The sequence below is a fragment of the Onthophagus taurus genome, chromosome 7, assembly GCF_036711975.1.
Source record: "Onthophagus taurus isolate NC chromosome 7, IU_Otau_3.0, whole genome shotgun sequence".
Lineage (NCBI taxonomy): Eukaryota > Metazoa > Arthropoda > Insecta > Coleoptera > Scarabaeidae > Onthophagus > Onthophagus taurus.
Genome location: NC_091972.1, coordinates 23924852 through 23944333, shown reverse-complemented (window position 1 = coordinate 23944333; position 19482 = coordinate 23924852). Strand labels below are relative to the sequence as shown.

At 32.8% G+C, this 19482-nt stretch overlaps 1 protein-coding gene across 9 annotated transcripts in view; it reads left to right on the top strand.

Annotated features, from left to right (window-relative positions):
* Window positions 1-19482, top strand: part of LOC111429468 (DOMON-like domain-containing protein nahoda) — an 80365-nt gene that overhangs the window by 54910 nt on the left and 5973 nt on the right. The window contains exons 3-16 of one of the 9 annotated variants that reach the window (XM_071198139.1): window positions 634-704; window positions 755-852; window positions 902-1035; window positions 1092-1313; window positions 1365-1850; window positions 6129-6155; window positions 6688-6774; window positions 6811-7176; window positions 7276-7683; window positions 14862-15061; window positions 15110-15458; window positions 15513-15723; window positions 18588-18775; window positions 18828-19000. In XM_071198139.1, the coding sequence (XP_071054240.1) occupies window positions 634-704; window positions 755-852; window positions 902-1035; window positions 1092-1313; window positions 1365-1850; window positions 6129-6155; window positions 6688-6774; window positions 6811-7176; window positions 7276-7683; window positions 14862-15061; window positions 15110-15458; window positions 15513-15723; window positions 18588-18775; window positions 18828-19000 (3020 nt within the window). Of the gene's footprint in view, window positions 1-633; window positions 705-754; window positions 853-901; window positions 1036-1091; window positions 1314-1364; window positions 1851-6128; window positions 6156-6687; window positions 7177-7275; window positions 7684-14861; window positions 15062-15109; window positions 15459-15512; window positions 15724-18587; window positions 18776-18827; window positions 19058-19313; window positions 19455-19482 lie in introns of all 9 variants that reach the window. The other 8 variants (XM_071198140.1, XM_023065386.2, XM_023065385.2 and 5 more) reach the window with 8 other exon arrangements.

Below are 19482 nucleotides of genomic sequence, written 5' to 3'. Positions count from 1 at the left end.
ATAAAGTATTGATTGGGTTTAAAAAATCATAATAGTGATATTTATGAAAAATTAGAAATTATTTATGGCACATTAAATCTTCATGAAATTTGCTTCAAAATGTTTTTAATCTCGTGATGACATCTCACTTCGTTCTTGAGATACAACTTATTAAAATTTATATTTCATATCTATAACAATCAGAAATGCAGAGTTGGATTTAAAAAATCATAACAATTATGTTTATGGAAAATAAGAAATTATTTATGGCACATTTAATCCTTATTAAATTTGCTTTAAAATGTTCTTTATTTCATGACGATATCTCAATTTGTTCTTGAGATACGATTTTTTAAATTGATATTTCATCGATAGCAGTCAAAGATGTTTATGAAAAATCAGAAATGATTTATAGTGCATTATATGTACATCAAATATGCTTTAAAAATCTTCTTCCATGTATGTGACGCTCAACGACCAAGATATTAGATTTGCCAAGCTATACAAACTTACACTAACTATGACACTTACAAGTTGCGGATTTAATTGCAGTCAATTTCCTCGATTTCGATTAGTTCGAACCAATTAATGAATTACGATTATGATTGTTGAGGAAGCAATTTTATTAATGATTGTTACTTTCTTTTTTTCTAGGTAACTTTAGAACTTCCTTTCAAGCGGGGAGTAAATTTAATGTATCATGGCATCTTGGTTACCCACATCGAGTAAGCTAAATATTAATTAATTTATTTTAACATTAACATTTAATTTGTAGGGTGGGTTTAAAATACAAGTGTTAGACGCATTAGAAAGACCAGTATTAGACTTAACTCCTACCATAACCGGTTCTCAATTCCTTTCAGATGATGGAACGTAAGTGTTATATTTAAAATTTTTATTATCATCTAATAAATTTTTTTAGAGCACAACGATTTGAAGTACAACTTTCTCCAAATTACACCTGCTCAAATTGTACTCTTAGGTTACTTAGACAAGCTTCAGAATGGGGAAAAGAATACATGTTTTGGTCTTGTGCAGATGTAGATATAAAATCAAGTAAGAAAATTACTTACATATGTTATAAACGTTATTATTTATTTTGTTTTTTAAAGAAAAAGAATATCGAGAATCTTGTAGCCACCATGGAAAATTTTATCTTGGTAGTTGTAAATGCGATAAACTCTACTTTGGAGATCGGTGTCAATTCAAAAACGAATGCAACGAGGACAAGGATTGTGGTGCCCAAGGGAAATGTATTGATATAGAAGCGACAACGGCACCACAAAAGCAATGCTATTGCAAAATGGGATGGTTTGGAATCGGATGTACAAGAAGTAAATTATCTTTTTTTTAATAATTTTAATTCTATAAACACCATTTTTAAGGATCCCCCGTAAATAGTACTCAAATAAACTTATCAACCTACAAGAAAAAAGAGCTCAGTAAAGATTTTAATCTTTACTGGAAAATCTTACCAAAACAAGAAATTGAAATGGTCATGGTGGTGAATACGACGAGTTACGCAGCTGTTGGATGGAGACCGTTATCATTAACACCTGCTTGCAGAAATTTCCCATTGATTAAATTTCCTCCTAAAGATGTTAAAACATCACCGGTAGCTAAAAATGAGCCGTTACCTTCTCCTGAACCGAATGCGGAACCTGAGCCGAAACCAAATAGTGAACCGGTACCCGAACCAAATAGTGAACCTATTCCTGAACCATCCAGCGAACCAGAGCCAACATCAGAACCTGAACCAACTACCAAAAAAAGTTTGTATGCTCGTCGAGCTGCTGGAAAACCTGATTCGAATCATTTTGATGATGGACTTGTTACAACGAGTGTTTCTTATCAAGTTAGCATTAAAAAAGGTATGCAATATGTAATAAATTAATATATTTAAATAAATAGAAACCTGAGAATTAATTCAGGAAAATTGTAATTATGCCAAATATTTCAATTTATTCAAAAATGTTTATCTCAAAAACTAAAAGTAATTTTACAAAATGGATTCTATCATTGAAAAATAGAAGCTTTAATTGATAATTTGTCAAAGTTATATAAAGATTCCTTAAGATATCTAGTTATTACGTACTTTGAAAGTTAATTCAGTAAAATTGGAATGCTGCTAAAAATTTGGAAACAGTTAAAAATTTCTATCTCAAAAACTAAATATGATTTCTCAAAATGGTTCATCGCTGAAAAGTTTATGCTTTAAATGTTAATCGATGAACATTTCATTTCTAAACTAAACCTGGCAAAATGAAAACGTTGCCATAAATGTTGATTCAATTCAAAACTTGGTATATCACAAACTAAAAATGATTTTTTAAAACAGATATAATAATTGAAAAGTAGATGCTACAATTAACTTTTGATCAGTATTTCATTAACATATGCTAACAAATATAAATCGATTTGATCCAGTTTTTAAAAAAGCGTCAAATATACAGGGTGATTCAAAAAACCGCTGACAGACTTCTAGGGCAGGTAATACATCAAAAATTAAGATGAGAAGTCTTAATATACATGGGGCCGCAAATGTCTCCTTAAGGAGATATAGCTGGTCAAAGTTTCTTTAAAATTAAACATTATCTGCAATAAAAAGCCCTATTTTAAAAATATTTTCAACTCCACTGCTAATTTTGTCAAACGGGCAGTATTTTCGTGTAAAGTGATCAATTATTTATTAATTGGTCTCTTACAAAACTTTGATTAAAGCAACAGTTTTTGATTGAATTAATAAATTTTCCACAAACGTGTTTTTCTTAAAAACTATTTCTTTGATCAAAGTTTTGTAAGAGACCAATTGATAGATAATTGATCACTTTACATGCGTAGAGAGCAATGGCGTAGATAATAGTTTTAAAAAAGTGCTTTTTATTGCAGATAATGTTTAATTTTAAAGAAACTTTGATCCGCTATATCTCGCCAACGAAACATTTGCGACCCCATGTATATTAAGACCAAGATTTTACAAATTTCATTATTCAATTCACTTTTGTTGACGGTTGTTCACGGTGGTGTTTTTAGTTGTTTTGAAGTATTGTATAATAAATAACCATTCCTTCACAAGGTATGATGTATATTTAGGATCATTATCTTGTTAAAACTAGAACACAGTCGGAAGGTTGAGTTTTTGAGAGCTTTGATATAAATTACGTTTTAAAATATCGAAATTACTAAATTTTGTCATATTTCCCTCGATAAACTCCATAGTTTCAACGCCGCTGGCTGCCATTAATCCTCACAGAATACCCGAAAAAAATTCTTGTTTTTGAGCTCACCATTTGGTTTCCTCCAAACTATTTGCCTTCTGTCTAAACCCCAAAGATTAATTTTAGTCTCATCAGTGATCTTTCCCAAAAGCTTTGAGGCTTATTTAGACAAGCTTTCGCAAACTCCAAGCGCTTTCTTCTATTTATTGTAGATATATGGAGTTATTGTTTAAATGCAATAACCTCAAATGTATCACGTTTGTGTCATCTTTAAACAGAACAAAGTACAAACATCCACTTACGAAGGGAACGGACATAGGACCACACAAGTCCGTATGTATGAACTTCCCTGGTTTAGTGTTTCTCGCTTCTGCTTTGTCAAATGGTAATTTATGCTGTTTTCCATACTTACAGCTATCCCACACGTAAGCCTTCAGACATCATGTAACATTCCATTTATGACACCCTTCTGTACCATTTCTTTCATCGTTTTGAAGTTAATATGGCCTAAACATTCATGCCAAGTTTTTAAAGAAGTTGAGGAACTCACGTTCACTTCTGGAATTGTAGTTCGGATTGCTAATTTGTACAGATTTGTAACAATTCTGTTCGTACCGGCTTTTACTACACAGTTTTCGACTATTTTAGACTCATTTGCTTCTTTGATTACTTACATTCCTCTATTGGTGACTGCTCCTTTTGAGAAAAGATTTTTCTTCAAGTCCGGAACATACCATACATCGTTCATTACTCATCTCCTTCAGGTTGATGCAATTAAGCACGCTATGTTCACTCTTCCAATGTCTTTTACTATCAACTGTTCTCCATTGTCAAGTTTTATAGTTAAATTATTCTGTTCTTCGTAGGACGAAAACCAATATTCAACCTTTTATTGAAGGTCACGTGGGATCCATATGTCCTCTTCTTCTTCTCCTGATCCTTATGCCTGATAGCATCGGATAAATCTTTTTCCTATTCCTCCATCCACCTCTTCCACTCCTTCCGGTTCCTGGCTAATTTCTTTATATCTGCTAGAGTCTTCCCTCTCTTCTTCCAAAGCTTCTGCTATTCTTTCATTCCACTTCTTCCTAGGTCTTCCCCTCTTTTCTTATCCTTATTCTTCCCTTCAAATACCTTTTTTACCATTGTGTCCATTACTATGTTCCACTCTAATATGTGGGCTTACCAGTTTAGTTGCTTTCTCTCTATTTTGCCGATTATCTCCTTTTGATCTACTCCCAGTCTTGTTTCTTCATTCCTTATCCTATCCCACGTCGTCTTCCCCGCTATTTTCCGTAAAAATTTCATTTCCATTGCTGTGATCTTTCCTTCTTGTTTATCTTGGAGTGTCCATGATTCACTGGCATATTTTAATATTAGGATTGCCACCGCCTTGTACACTTTCAATTTTATCTCTTTATCTATCTCCTTCTTCCTAAAAACTGGTTTGTTTAGAGTTTGATATACGTTGTTTGTTTTCCTTATTCTTGCATTTATGTCTACATCTATCCTTCTATTTTGTGATATTATACTGCCCAAGTACTCATAGGATGATAGGACACTTCTTCTATGTACTCGTCTCGAAATTTTAGATCTACAGCTGAATTGAAAGTTCCAAAGTTTTTGGAATTGCTTGCAGTTTCCTGCTATACTACTTTGTTTTTGCAATGTTTGGCAAAATGGCCTTTTTACCTACAATTGTAACAAGTAATTTTCTTTTTATCAAGCTTCTTTTCTGGTTTCTTTTGGAGGCTGCAGCTAAGGCGTGTTCTGCAGTTTCTGTTGCGGTAAGGCTGGCTTTTTCATCAATCAACCTTAATGATAAATTTCGAAGAGTTTGTTTTGCTTCATCTATAAACAACCTAGCTTGTCTAAAAGTTCTGTATTTACTTGGTAGTCTGCTTAGAATTTTTGTTATTTCTATTCGTCAATTTTGGAACACTTATTTTTGGATTTATATTAACTTTACGCACAAAATTACGTTCAACGTATTCTGTCAAAACTTTCTTTCTGCCTCTGCCAGTGGAGTTCTTCAATGTTCCTCCATAGCTCCACTTATTCACAATTTTTTGTACCGTGGCATGAAGTCTTCCAATAATTTTACCAATATCTCTAATGGATTTACCTTCAGAATATGACTTCACCTCTAGTTTTCTTATTTCTAAAGTTGTTTCTCTTCGTAATGTAGCCATTGTTAAGCAATAATTCTCAAAGTTACGAAAATTAATAATTTTAAACTGACTCATATATGCTGCACAATCGTCAAAATACCGTATTTTCTCGAATCTTATCCGCACCTCGATTTTAAAACTGCAATGATGGTAAAAAAAGTTGGTTTTCCAATGTAATCCACATCCGATTGTAATCCGCATTTGATTTTAGAGCATACAAAATTTGTAAAAAGGGTGCGGATTATATTCGAGAAAATACGGTATATTTCAAAGTCTATTTTAACGGAACAGTTAAACATGGGGGTGGTTTAGTAATGATGTGGGGATCAATGGCAGCCAGCTGCGTTGGAACTATGGAGTTTATTCAGGGAAATATGACAAAATCTAGTTATTTGGATATTTTAAAACGTAATTTATGTCAAAACTGTGTTCTGGTTTCAACAAGATAATAATCCTTTCAATTCTGAAATCTAAATGATTTTAGATTTCTTTAGATTTATTTTTTTTTAAATGGTTTTGAAGGAATCCATTTTTCTCCTTAACCTAATTTTTAAAAAACGTCAAATATAAATGGGCAATTTTTAATAATTTTTATCTAAGAAACCGTTTACTTTGAAAAGATAAAATTTGGCATAATGATACCTGAATCACTCTTTTATAACACAAGAAAATTTCAATTCTGAAATCTAAATGATTATGGAGAAATGCATTTTTATATATAAATGAAAAAAATTTAATTTGTTTTTAATGATTGTTTCAGGAAGGAAAAGGCGTCAAACAAATCTTGGTAAGATAATTAACCTTTGTAACAAAAGCACATTCAACAAGTATTTAATTTAATTTCGTAATGCATGTATTTAAAATATTGAATTAATTATTTATGAGATTTTCAAACATAAATTAACATTGTTTTAGATCTTTAGATGTTTATTTAGAAAATTTATAGTTGTAGTATATTATTGAGTTGAAGGTGAAAATTCGTTACGGTGCTTCAATTTATACCTAACGGTTTATGTTTTATACTTCAATAAACATACGAGAAAGCTTTAAAATGTCGTTAAAATAACATAAAATATTAGAAAGTTTACTGGAGATTCAATACTGGGCGTTAAAAATTTATTGTTAACGTAAATTTACGAGCGACGTGAAAAATAACTTACACCGTAACGTTTTCTTTCTAATTCATTAACAAATCTATACTATTTTTTTAATTTATCGTAATAAACTAAATTTTAAATTAATAATTATAATAAATTAAAAAACACATTCTTTATACTGACACAGTAGCGGTGGTTGGACTATTTTAAAATTTCTTGTAGATTCAGTAGAAGAACCGCCCTTCGTACCAACGATAGCACCAGAACCTGAACCTAACTCAAAACCTGAACCTGAACCTAATTCAGAACCTGAATCAAATTTTGAACTTGAATCTAATTCAGAACCTAAACCTAATTCAGAACCAGAACCTACATCAGAACCCGAACCAACATCAGAATCAGAACCGATTGCTGAGCCTAACACAATTACATCTCCATTTCCAGAACCAAATTCTGAGCCAGAACCTAGTTCCGAACCAGAACCTAATTCTGAACCAGAGCCTATTTCTGAACCAGAACCCAGTTCCGAACCAGAACCAACATCAGAGCCGGAGCCAAAGTCTGAACCGATTCCAGAACCCGCCTCTGAACCAGAACCGAATTCCGAACCGGAACCCGAACCTAAATCGGAGCCAGAACCGGAACCAAAGCCCGAACCAGCTAATTATCCAGAACAAGGCAAAAACCATAATGTTCCTTCCAAGAAGCAAGGTAGAGTAGAAAACTAATAAAATGCATGACAAGTTTTTAAAATTATTTCTATTAATCATTAATATCGTATAAAAATAAAGATTAATATTAATCTTTTAGCACCAGAATTTAATCCAATGGATTGTAATGATATGGTAATCGGTATGGCCAGAGGAATGTACAATAGAATCGGCGATTATTACACTAGAGATCGTTCAACTCCACGTCAAGATGTTTATTGGGGCGGCAAAAACGATTTAATTGCTGCATTTGGCTTCGAATCGGAAGGAGTTACCACCATAATGTTTAGAAAAAAACTTTTAGCAAAAGAACCTTCAGATCACTCCATAGAAGACGATTACATGCATGTTGTTTGGGCTCAAGGACAAGAGTCTGGTAAATATGTTCATTTCCCCAATTCCAGTATTGAATCAGGAAAGATTAGCGTTAAAGACTTTTATAAACCGGATGAGTTAAAATATCACGGACATCGAAAACAAAGAGGATCGTTAATTATTGATTTTATGGGTAAGTTTATTGATCTACATCTTGTTAAATTTGTCTTGCCCAGTGAAGGTTAAATGCGACGAAGCAAACGGTGGGCGGTTAGAGCAAATCTAGATCCTTGACGAGTCTTGTTCCTTTATGTCCATAGATAATATGAACATATAAAATATGTTCAGCGGTCTCTGACTTGTCGATGCAAAGTCGACAAGTTTGATCTTCAACTTTTCCAATGTTGAATTCATATTAGGGCGTATGGTTGGCCAGAAAACCTGAGAGCGAGCTAAGATTCCCTTTGATGAGGCATAAAACCTCTTTGGTCTTCTTTTGCGACGGAGTTATCATAGTTTTCATCTGTCTGTGTCCTGGAAGTTCTTTCCAGTGCAAGGCTACCTTTACATCTTCCCATGTACTAATTACCTGTTTTAAGTGGCTTTTTTGTAGTCCACTTCCGGGTTGGGTATCCAATAAAGGGCATCCTAGCTGCCTCTTTGGCCAACTTGTCCACCTTTTCATTGCCCTCAATATCTTTGTGACCTGGAATCCACCAAAGAATAACATCATTACCCCCCGCGAGTTTTCTCAAGTTGTTGGTACACTCTTAGACCAGTGCGAATTCACACGTGTAGGCCTGAATTGCCTTTAAGGCGCGCAGTGGTCAATTTAACGAATTTAGGACGACAATTCACTCCTCATAATCCCAGCAATCTACGACAATGAAATTTCGTATACAGCTGTTGTAACAAAATCAAACATTCCTATTAGTGTCAAAACTGTACACGCGCAAATCCTTATCTTATTAGTAGCTAATTAGAAAGACATTTAGCTCTGCTTAATACCTCATTTGAAGGTTATAAAACAGAGAAGTTTTTAATACAATTTGTACGCCAAACGTATTATTGAAATTTTGAAATAGACGCTCATGACAAACCAGTTTGTTTAAAAATTGACTTAAGTTACGAAACAGTACTATACACCAGTCGTGCAGTAAGCAGATACAGCATTATTATACCGCAAAAAAAAAACAATTTTTGTATTTTGTCCTCCTAAACAAAGCATGAAGCATCGGTGTACCAGGGAAAGGCACCTTTCCCTTTGCTTCCCCTGCTTTCAAACATGACCTTAAATGGCCTATATGGCTGATCGACATTATATTCTGTCGGTATACTATCGGTTTTAATTTGAATCAAGTGGTTTAGACATGGGTCCCTGAAGATTTCGAGATGTCTTCTGAGGTTAAACTGCATCAGCTTGAATGAAGAGCATGTTTTCAGGCCTCCACTCATTACGCGTACTCTGACTTGAATCGTAACCGCGACCCAACGCACGCCCGATCCGTTGTTGGCTATACAGGAAACGGTCTCAGGTGTGACCATTACAGGTAAACGTCGTTTTACGCCGGGGTTCCGTTCCGAGAGACAACGGCGTAAACAAAATCGGCGTAAAATGAACACAAATATAATGGACGATATAAGGTTAGGTTCCATGTCAAAATTCTAAGAACAATCTAACATGTTTTAATGTTAGATTGTTCTTAGAATTTTGAGAGAGATGATTTGAGAGAGAGATGTTGTTTGTTTTAATTAATTTAATACATATTCTATATATATTCCAATTTCATTTGCATAAGGTCGAACGGCAGCTGTGACACTTCTTTTAACATTTGCGCTTCGATTGTAATCCCCATCTATCTCAGAGAGCTCACCTGTTAATCTTTCTATAGAGGAAGGGATACGAGTTAAATCATCAGTTTTTAGGATTTTCCTATCATTTTCTTTCTCATCCTCCTCTTCTTCTTCGGAATTTTCTGATTGAGGGCGATCATATGCCTAGATCAACTTTTCTAATTCTTGATTTGAGAGTGGTTGGTCATGCACGTCTAACAGTTCGGTCTCATCTTCAGTTGTTACGTCTTCGAATCCACATTCGCGTGTAAGCCTGATGTCCTCGTCTATGTTAATGTTATTTACCACTTCTACACTTGCACTTTGTACAAATCCAGGCAAAAGTTTACGTCAAACGCCGTTTAAACAATTGTTTGTCACTTCGTCCCAAACAGACTTTAGATTATTTATTCTTTTTAAAATGTCTGTATGATCGCCAATAATCTTTGACGGTTCCATTGGAATTAGTATCTATCGCCTTAATCATTGCTTTTAATGTTATGTGCAAATAATACGCTTTAAAGGTAGAAATTACCCCTGATCCATGTGTTATAAAACGGAGGCTGTGCTAGGGGGCATGTAAATTGCCTTGACATCCAATTCCGTGTCTAAGGTGTCAAGATTTTGCTGATGTCCTGGGGCATTGTCTAATGGGAGGATTGCTTTTATTGGAAGGTTATTTCGGTCACAAAATTTAAGCACAGTAGGGCAAATATAATTTTTATACCAGTCTGTAAAAATCTTCTGGGGAATCCCACGCCGGCGCCAACCGGCGTAATTGTGAATCGGCGTAAATCGAACCGGCGCAAAACGACGTTTACCTGTATTTGATTTTTATTGCGTTCCGAACTTTATACCAGAACAAACGTAATAATGGCGCCAAAACGTATATGAATGAAGATTATTATCAATTTACTAAACTGCATACAAAGTTGTGAGCCAACGGATTATTTAAAATACTTGAGAATTATGCCATGAAGACTATGATACATTTCAAGAATTGTTAAATCTGGTTAAGCCATGCATTAAACGTCAAAATACTTTAATGAGAGATTCTATTAGTGCACAGGAACGTCTTTTGGCTACAATGAGAAAAAAAGTGTCTAGAATGTGGAGACACTTTTGAGGATTTAAAATATTCTTGATTATTGTCATTATCCTAGAGAACTTTTATACCAGCATCCAAGAACTGATGTTTCTTCTTCGTCCATGATAATTACGGCCGTGTACGTTTGCGTGTACCGCATTGGACCGAAGGAGAACTATCGGTAAATGGGTCTTGAAGCTGTGACAACTACACTGGGTCCACCTCTTTTTCCTAAATAATTAAGCAGTTTCCATCAAAAGCAGAGGAATGGATGGTAAACATATGTTTACCATATAGCCATTAGACAACCACCAGGAAGTGGCTCATATTTTTACAACTATAAAGGCTTCTTTAGTGTGGTTTTATTTGCAATAGTGAATGCAAATTATGAATTCATTTATGTAAATTGTGGAACAAACGGCCGAGTACCAGCTAGAGGAGTCATAAAGAACACGGATTTTTATGATTTGTTTATGCAAAATTCATTAAATTTGCCGGAACTTAAGGAACCTGCTATAGATTAGCAGGAATTAATTACGATCTTCCATATGTATTTGTCGTGGTCACATGGCGAAATCCGTCAGTTCCCGAAAATTCTAGGATTTCGTTCTCTGACGAGGCTGTTCATGAAACGCCCGATCATATTCGGCAAATCGCGTACTCCATCTCGGTACACACTGCCGCAATAAAGGCATCGAAGGTTCACGAAACGACCAGCACAGAATAATAAATAGACAGATTGTATTTCAGCAATGTTATTGGGCATTTAGTGAAGTGATATTCTAAGGGTCGGGTCTATTTATTAACGTAGGATTAACTTCACGAAACGCTAACCCAATCAGAAAGCGAGAATTTTCGGTTAGCGTATTCTTCTGTAAGGATCAAGATTACTAGAGCACCGGTTAATTCCTAGTTTTTATTGCTTATTGTTTTACAGTGGTTAAATAAATCAAAAAATCTAAAAAATAGTAAAATAAAACTTATTCTAAATTTGTCAACAAAGTTATTTGTTAGCACATGATCCACTTTAATGACATCTTGAATTGCACTGTTTTTTTACTTTAAAACAAACGCACCTGTTCGTTTTACACTGTTTTTTGCTTGGTTGACAAGAACACTTTACAAATCCTTGTCCTTGGAATAAGGACTCTAGGGAAACAGCTTCTCTGATGGAAAGAAATGTAGTTTTGACCACCTGAGTATGTAAAATAAATTTGCTGGTGGCAATATTCAGATCTGGCCTATTGAACCAAGACTTTATGATCCCATTTACAGTTCCAACTTGGTAAATACCATTTCGTTTGTCAGTAACAACTGTAAGAAGATTAGGTTGATCGCCTGGACTGCGGTCTACGGGATCAATATTGAATAAAACACAGTCTCCCACATCTATATCAGGTAACCATTTCTTTCAAGTTGACATTTTTTCCGTTGTAACTGCATTAGTTGTTCTGTAGTACATAAATTGCACAATTTGTCATCAGTAGCACATGATATATGTATGAGAACTTTACATTTTTCACATATCTGACATGGGTCAATAACTGCACTCTGACACACAGGACAAATTACTACATCGTCTTTTGTCGCCATCAATTCGCTCAACAATTCCACAGTCCATATTATCACTTGACATGGAGTCTACGTTTTGGATCTTTTCGTTAGTATCCAGTTCATTCTGCTCTAGTTCGATGCCTAGCTCTTTCGTTGCTTCTGTGACCGGTTCTTCATACCGCTGTTCGTGTTCTTTTTCTCTAAAAACTCCCATTTTTTTCTCCTGATTTTCTAGCTATTCTTCTGTAGTTATATTTGAAAGAATGGTGGGCGGAAGATTTGTTGACTTCAGGCCAAATTTGGGGTCATGACCAAAAACTGCCTTATAAGGTGGCCGGCCTATCACTCTGTGCAACAAATTATTTTTCTGCCATTGCTTAAAATAACACCCAACTGACCACCTGGTAGATTTATTATCACTCATCCACGACCGTAAGATGTTCTCGACATCTTGATTTGAACGCTCAACGCTGCCCTGGCTTTGAGGATGGTCTTCCATGAACAATTAATAACTGTGGCCACAAGATTTTCAACTCTTCTACTATCTTGATCGCAAATTCACGCCCATTGTCGCTTTGCAAAATCGATGGCGCACCAAATTGGAGAAAAATCTTCAAAAGTTCTTCCGCAACGTTTACAGCGTGTTTTGAACGTAAAGGCTTCAGACATACGTACTTGGTGGAATGGTCTTGATAGTTCAATAGCCATTTATACTCACCGTCGGGTATAGATTGAAAATCAATTAAATCTACTTGACATCTGGTCATAAAATCTTTAGAAGTAATCGGTTTTACAACAATTTTTGATACAATTTTATTCTTTTTTGTTTGACAATATTTACATGCCTTCAAGAACATTTCTACGCAAGGCCTCGGAACAAAATATTTTTGTTGAACTATATTGATCATTTTATCTCTGGACCCATGGCCACAAATAATTTGAATATCTAATAACCTTTCAAATAGTTCTTCTTCTGGGATGACATAAATTAAAGGATCGTTTTTTTCCTTAACTTTTTTTATGACATGTTGTTGATCGCCTACTTTCATAACATCATACATTTGCAGTAAATAATACTCTCTTCTGCTTTTCTTGCTATTCTTTTGTTTTTTTCTTGAGTAATTTCCAGCGCCATCTATTAATTCTCTATTTTATAACCTCAAAACAACAAAAAACATCAATACTTACTTCTTTTAGTTGATCGACCGTGTACGGGCGCTTATTAGGTTTTTCTTTGTAGTAACGACTGTAGTGTTCTTTAAACAGCTCCTCATCACTTCTTCCAGAATGAATTTCTATGCTTGCTAATTTAGTTAGTGCTGGTCGTTTCGTGAACCTTCGATAACTTTATTGCGGCAGATTGTGTACCGCAATGGAGTACGCGATTTGCCGAATATGATCGGGCGTTTCATAAACAGCCTCGTCAGAAAACGAAATCCTTAACATTTACACAAAATGCCGACGTTTCATGAACTGCCTAGGATTTTCGGGAACTGACGGATTTCGCCATGTGACCACGACATATTCATTAGTGATGAAGTAATTCCACTTTTAAAAAATTTTATGAAACCTTACAGCCCGCATAATATACCTGATTATGAGCAAAAAATATTTACTTATCGAGTCTCTCGTGCCCATCGTGTAGTTGAGAATGCATTTGGCATTATGTCTAATCGTTTTAGAGTTTTGCTAAATACAATTGAAACCAATGTAAATACGTTAGATGACATTGTATGCTTTTTATGCAAAAGAAGTTCAAATTATATGCCAAATCAGATGACACCTTCAGATGTTCTCGTGGAAGATAACTTGATAGATTTACTACCACTAGAGGTTACACGATTTATTTAAAGAATAATATTACAATAACGCAGAAGCTGTTGATTTTCAGTTTCGTTTTGTTCATTAAATGATATTAACTATTTTAATTTGTTTTAATTAGACAATTTTCACACTACGTCATCACACTGTTAACAACCTTACTACAACCTTGACAGGTTCGGAGTCGCTCTGTGCTAAAACTTGCTACGAGCGTGATACACGTGATTACACACGTGCAAATCAGTCCACGAACCTGTCCATACGGGCAAATCCGTCGTGCTCGTCCGCACCTTTTGTATATACAAATGAAGTGGTGTGAGACCGAGTAGGGCTTGAAGAGCAACCGTCGGAGAAGATCTCATTGCACCCGTTATGTTAAGACATGCAAGCTAGTTGATTTGTGCGACTTGTTATTGCGCTTTCTTCTGATTCGTTTTTGGCCACCAAGCCAATGAATCATAGACGACCATGGGTCTGATTATTACCACATAGGCCCAGTAAGCCATTCATGGTTTAAAACCCCAATTCCTTATAAGGAGCCTGCGGCAGATTTGGTTAGCCATGATGGGCTTTTTCCTCACCTCGGCGATGTAGGAATTCCAGTTTAATTTACTGTTTAGTATTATCCCTAAGTATTTGACCTCTGTTTTGAGGTTAATAGCTCTACCTTCAATTCGAGTGAATGGGATTATTTCTACTTTGTTCGGATTAACGCTCAGCCCATTATTTCTGCACCAGGTGCTAGTATGTAGTAGGGCTTTCTGCATTAATTGGGTTATGATTGTATCATATTTACTTCGGATTGTGATTACCATCGCAAATCCCTGAATCGTGAATCCATTCTCTGTTAGGGCCTTCCTATTAAACCTTCGTTTAATTATTCAAAACATTTACAATTTCACCTGATATGTATTTCTGAGAAACTGTAATATTACAGGTGTATGCGTAATTACCTGTATTTGCTTATATCACGTTAACGATTTAGTATCGCACTCCTTCATCTGCCAAGATAGATTTGCCAATCTGTAAAATTATATTGTAATATTATATTACAATTATTATATCGTTTTTTTTAGATGATTACAAAAAACCTAAAGATGGATCGGAATGTATTGGAAGCTGGCAATTACCGAAAAAGTGCAACCCAATGAATCACACATGCGATTACTACGCAGAGTGGAAGTACACTTCGAAAAATGATGAGATTCAGTTTATGATTACCACGAAACATATTGATAAATGGACGGGAATTGGATTTTCAAAAGATACAAGCATGGTAAGACTCATGGTAATATTTAAAAGCGTTTGTAAATCTTTTTTTAAGGTTAATACTGATGCCATAATTGGTTGGGTTGATAATTTTGGTAAAACTTTCGTTATGGATACATGGATTGAAAGTTATTCACCAACAAGCGTTAAATTAGACGAATCTCAAGATATTTATAACATTAACGGTAGCGTAATCGATGGAGAAATGACTTTGAGATTTACTCGCAAAAAGTCTACCGAAGATAGCAAAGATTTATCGTTTACCGAAGATGATTGTCTGTATATGTTTTTCCCAGCTAATGGTGGAATATATAACCCAGTGAATAAGAAAATTACAAAACATTTAAGAACACCATTTGTATCAATGGAGAAAATTTGCATTAGAGCTTGCGATAATGAATTCGGTATTTTAACAATAATGGATTTTAATAAATTATGTGATTAATCGATTTTTTTAGAAGAAGTAAATGAAATAGGGGATGGAGAATCACCATCTGGATTAAGATACAATGTTAAGGTGAAAATTGTCGATTTAGGCGAGAATTTCCATCTTCCACAGCAAAACAGTCCAGATTTTGAAGAATTAACAAATAGGATTAACGATAATTTTAAACCATTATTTAAGAAAATTCCGGGATATAGAAGGATTAAAATTAATGGCATAAAAGAGTAAGTTAAAGATGTTTCAAAGTTTTTCAAAATAACTTGTTGTGGAGAAATAAATTTTTATTAAAATCCCAAAAATTTTCGACGATTAATTTAAAAAATTCATATTAAATCAATTTCTTGGAATATTTTAATGGAAATTTTACAAAGTGTTAATGAAACTGTTTACTTTCTAATAAATAAACCTAGTCTGTGAAATAACTTTTAGTTGTGGAGAAATAAATTTTTGAAATTTATCAAAATTTCGGCTTTAACAATTTTCAGCGACTAATTTCAAAAATTCATATTAAATCAATTTTTGGAATATTTTAATGAAAATTTCACAAAGTGTCAATTAATGTGTCTACTTTTCAGTAAATAAAGCCGTGTTGTAAAATAACTTTTGATTGTGGAGAAATAAATTTTTGAATTTTTATTAAAATCTCAAAAATTTTCAACGATTAATTTCCAAAATTCATATTATATCTATTTCTCGGAATATTTTAATGGAAATTTCACAAAGTGTTAATTAAAGTGTCTACTTTCCAATAAATAAACCTATTTTGTGAAATAACTTTTAGTTGTGGAGAAATGAATGTTTGAATTATTATCAAAATTTCGACTTCAACAATTTCCAACAATTAATTTAAAAAATTCACATTAAATCAATTTTTTGGAATATTTTAATGGAAATTTCACAAAGTGTCAATTAAAGTGTCAACTTTTCAGTAAATAAAGCCGTTTTGTAAAATAACTTTTAGTTGTGGAGAAATAAATTTTTGAATTATTATCAAAATTTCGTCTTCAACAATTTTCAACGATTAATTTAAAAAATTCATGTTAAATCAATTTCTTGAAATATTTTAATAGACGTTTCACAAAGCGTTAACGAAAGTGTCTACTTTCCAATAAATAAACCTATTTTGTGAAATAACTTTTAGTTGTGGAGAAATAAATGTTTGAATTATTATCAAAATTTCGACTTCAACAATTTTCAACAATTAATTTAAAAAATTCATATTAAATCAATTTTTTGGAATATTTGAATGGAAATTTCACAAAGTGTCAATGAAAGTGTCTACTTTTCAATAAATAAAGCCGTTTTGTAAAATAACTTTTAGTTGTGGAGAAATAAATTTTTGAATTATTATCAAAATTTCGTCTTCAATATTTTCCAACAATTAATTTAAAAAAATCATATTAAATCAATTTTTTGGAATATTTTAATGGAAATTTCACAAAGTGTTAATCAAAGTGTCTACTTTCCAATAAATAAACCTATTTTGTGAAATAACTTTTAGTTGTGGAGAAATAAATGTTTGAATTATTATCAAAATTTCGACTTCAATAATTTCCAACAATTAATTTTAAAAATTCATATTAAATCAATTTTTTGGAATATGTGAATGGAAATTTCACAAAGTGTCAATTAAAGTGTCTACTTTTCAATAAATAAAGCCGTTTTGTAAAATAACTTTTAGTTGTGGAGAAATAAATTTTTGAATTATTATCAAAATTTCGTCTTCAATATTTTCCAACAATTAATTTAAAAAATTCATATTAAATCAATTTTTTGGAATATTTTAATGGAAATTTCACAAAGTGTTAATTAAATTGTCTACTTTCCAATAAATAAACCTATTTTGTGAAATAACTTTTAGTTGTGGAGAAATAAATGTTTGAATTATTATCAAAATTTCGACTTCAATAATCTCCAACAATTAATTTAAAAAATACATATTAAATCAATTTTTTGGAATATTTGAATGAAAATTTCACAAAGTGTTAATTAAAGTGTCTACTTTCCAATTAAACCTATTTTGTGAAATAACTTTTAGTTGTGGAGAAATAAATGTTTGAATTATTATCAAAATCTCGACTTCAATAATCTCCAACAATTAATTTAAAAAATTCATATTAAATCAATTTCTTGGAATATTTTAATGGGAATTTCACAAAGTGTTAATGAAAGTGTCTACTTTCCAATAAATAAGCCTATTTTGTGAAATAACTTTTGAATTTTTATCAAAATTTCCACTTTAACAATTTTCAACAATTAATTTCAAAAATTCATATTAAATCAATTTCTTGGATTATTTTAATAGATGTTTCACAAAGTGTTAATGAAAGTGTCCACTTTCCAATAAATAACCCTATTTTGTGAAATAACTTTTAGTTGTGGAGAAATAAATGTTTGAATTATTATCAAAATTTCGACTTCAATAATTTTCAATAATTAATTTAAAAAATTTATATTAAATCAATTTTTTGGAATATTTGAATGGAAATTTCACAAAGTGTCAATTAAAGTGTCTACTTTTCAATAAATAAAGCCGTTTTGTAAAATAACTTTTAGTTGTGGAGAAATAAATTTTTGAATTATTATCAAAATTTCGTCTTCAATATTTTCCAACAATTAATTTAAAAAATTCATATTAAATCAATTTTTTGGAATATTTTAATGGAAATTTCACAAAGTGTTAATTAAAGTGTCTACTTTCCAATAAATAAACCTATTTTGTGAAATAACTTTTAGTTGTGGAGAAATAAATGTTTGAATTATTATCAAAATTTCAACTTCAATAATTTCCAACAATTAATTTAAAAAATTCATATTAAATCAATTTTTAAGAATATTTGAATGGAAATTTCACAAAGTGTCAATTAAAGTGTCTACTTTTCAGTAAACGGCAAAAAGCCGTTTTGTAAAATAACTTTTGGTTGTGAAGAAATAAATTTCTGAATTTTTATTAAAATCTCAAAAATTTTCAACAATTAATTTCAAAAATTCATAGTAAATCGATTTCTTGGAATATTTTAATGATACATTTTATATATTTAATACATTTTGTTGGTAAAACAATATTATTTGTATATATTTTTTCCAGAATGAATAAGGATATAATAGCAATGATGCAATTACAAGTAGATAAAAATACTTTAGAAAAAGGTAGATCAATGAAAGATGATAAACACGATGAGCATGTTGAAAAAATCATCAGAGATTCATTACTTAGCGGAACAGTTGGTGGATTTCGCGTTGACCGAAACTATCTTGAATTTGAACCTCAAAGTTGTAAGTAAAATTAAAATCCTTAAAATATTTATTTATTGCAATTATATTTTAGTAACATCAAACATCGTCTCAAACACTTCTCAAACAAAAACCGGCTTTTTCAATTTGTCCGAAACAAAACTCTACCTGGTAATCGGTTGCATCGCAGCTTTAGTTCTTGTGGCACTCGTCCAAGCAAGTTGTACAATATACAAGACCGCCAGCAGATCGTCATCGAGTCATAAGGTAACGACTTTGTGAGCAAGACCATTTATTTCCAAAAATCCAATCAAAATCTATAGGGCAAGTAGGTTATTAGTAAACCATTTTTTTTTCTTTTCGTTCCTTTAATTTCTCCTTTCGATTTTATTAACTATCATCTAGATACTTCATCTATTTTCTTACTTTTTTGTTATTTTGATCCATTTATTTACTACTACTTATTTTTTTTGTTTGCTATGGTACTAACATGATGAGCGTTTTTCTAAAGACGAACTTTTCGACGTTTGTTTTGTCGAAGCGCTGACATGTGTGTTGTTATTGTGGGTAACTCTTGTAGAGGGTGTACAGTGTCCAGCTGGACCCAGTGTACTACCACCATAATTACCATAGAGGAGGCACGCAGCCCCACTGGGCTGTTGCCCACGGAAGAACCAGAAACTGGTGAGGGGCTTTTTATTAGCGCGAACTGCCTGGTGGGGTGAGTGTGATATAAAAAATCTTCTCAA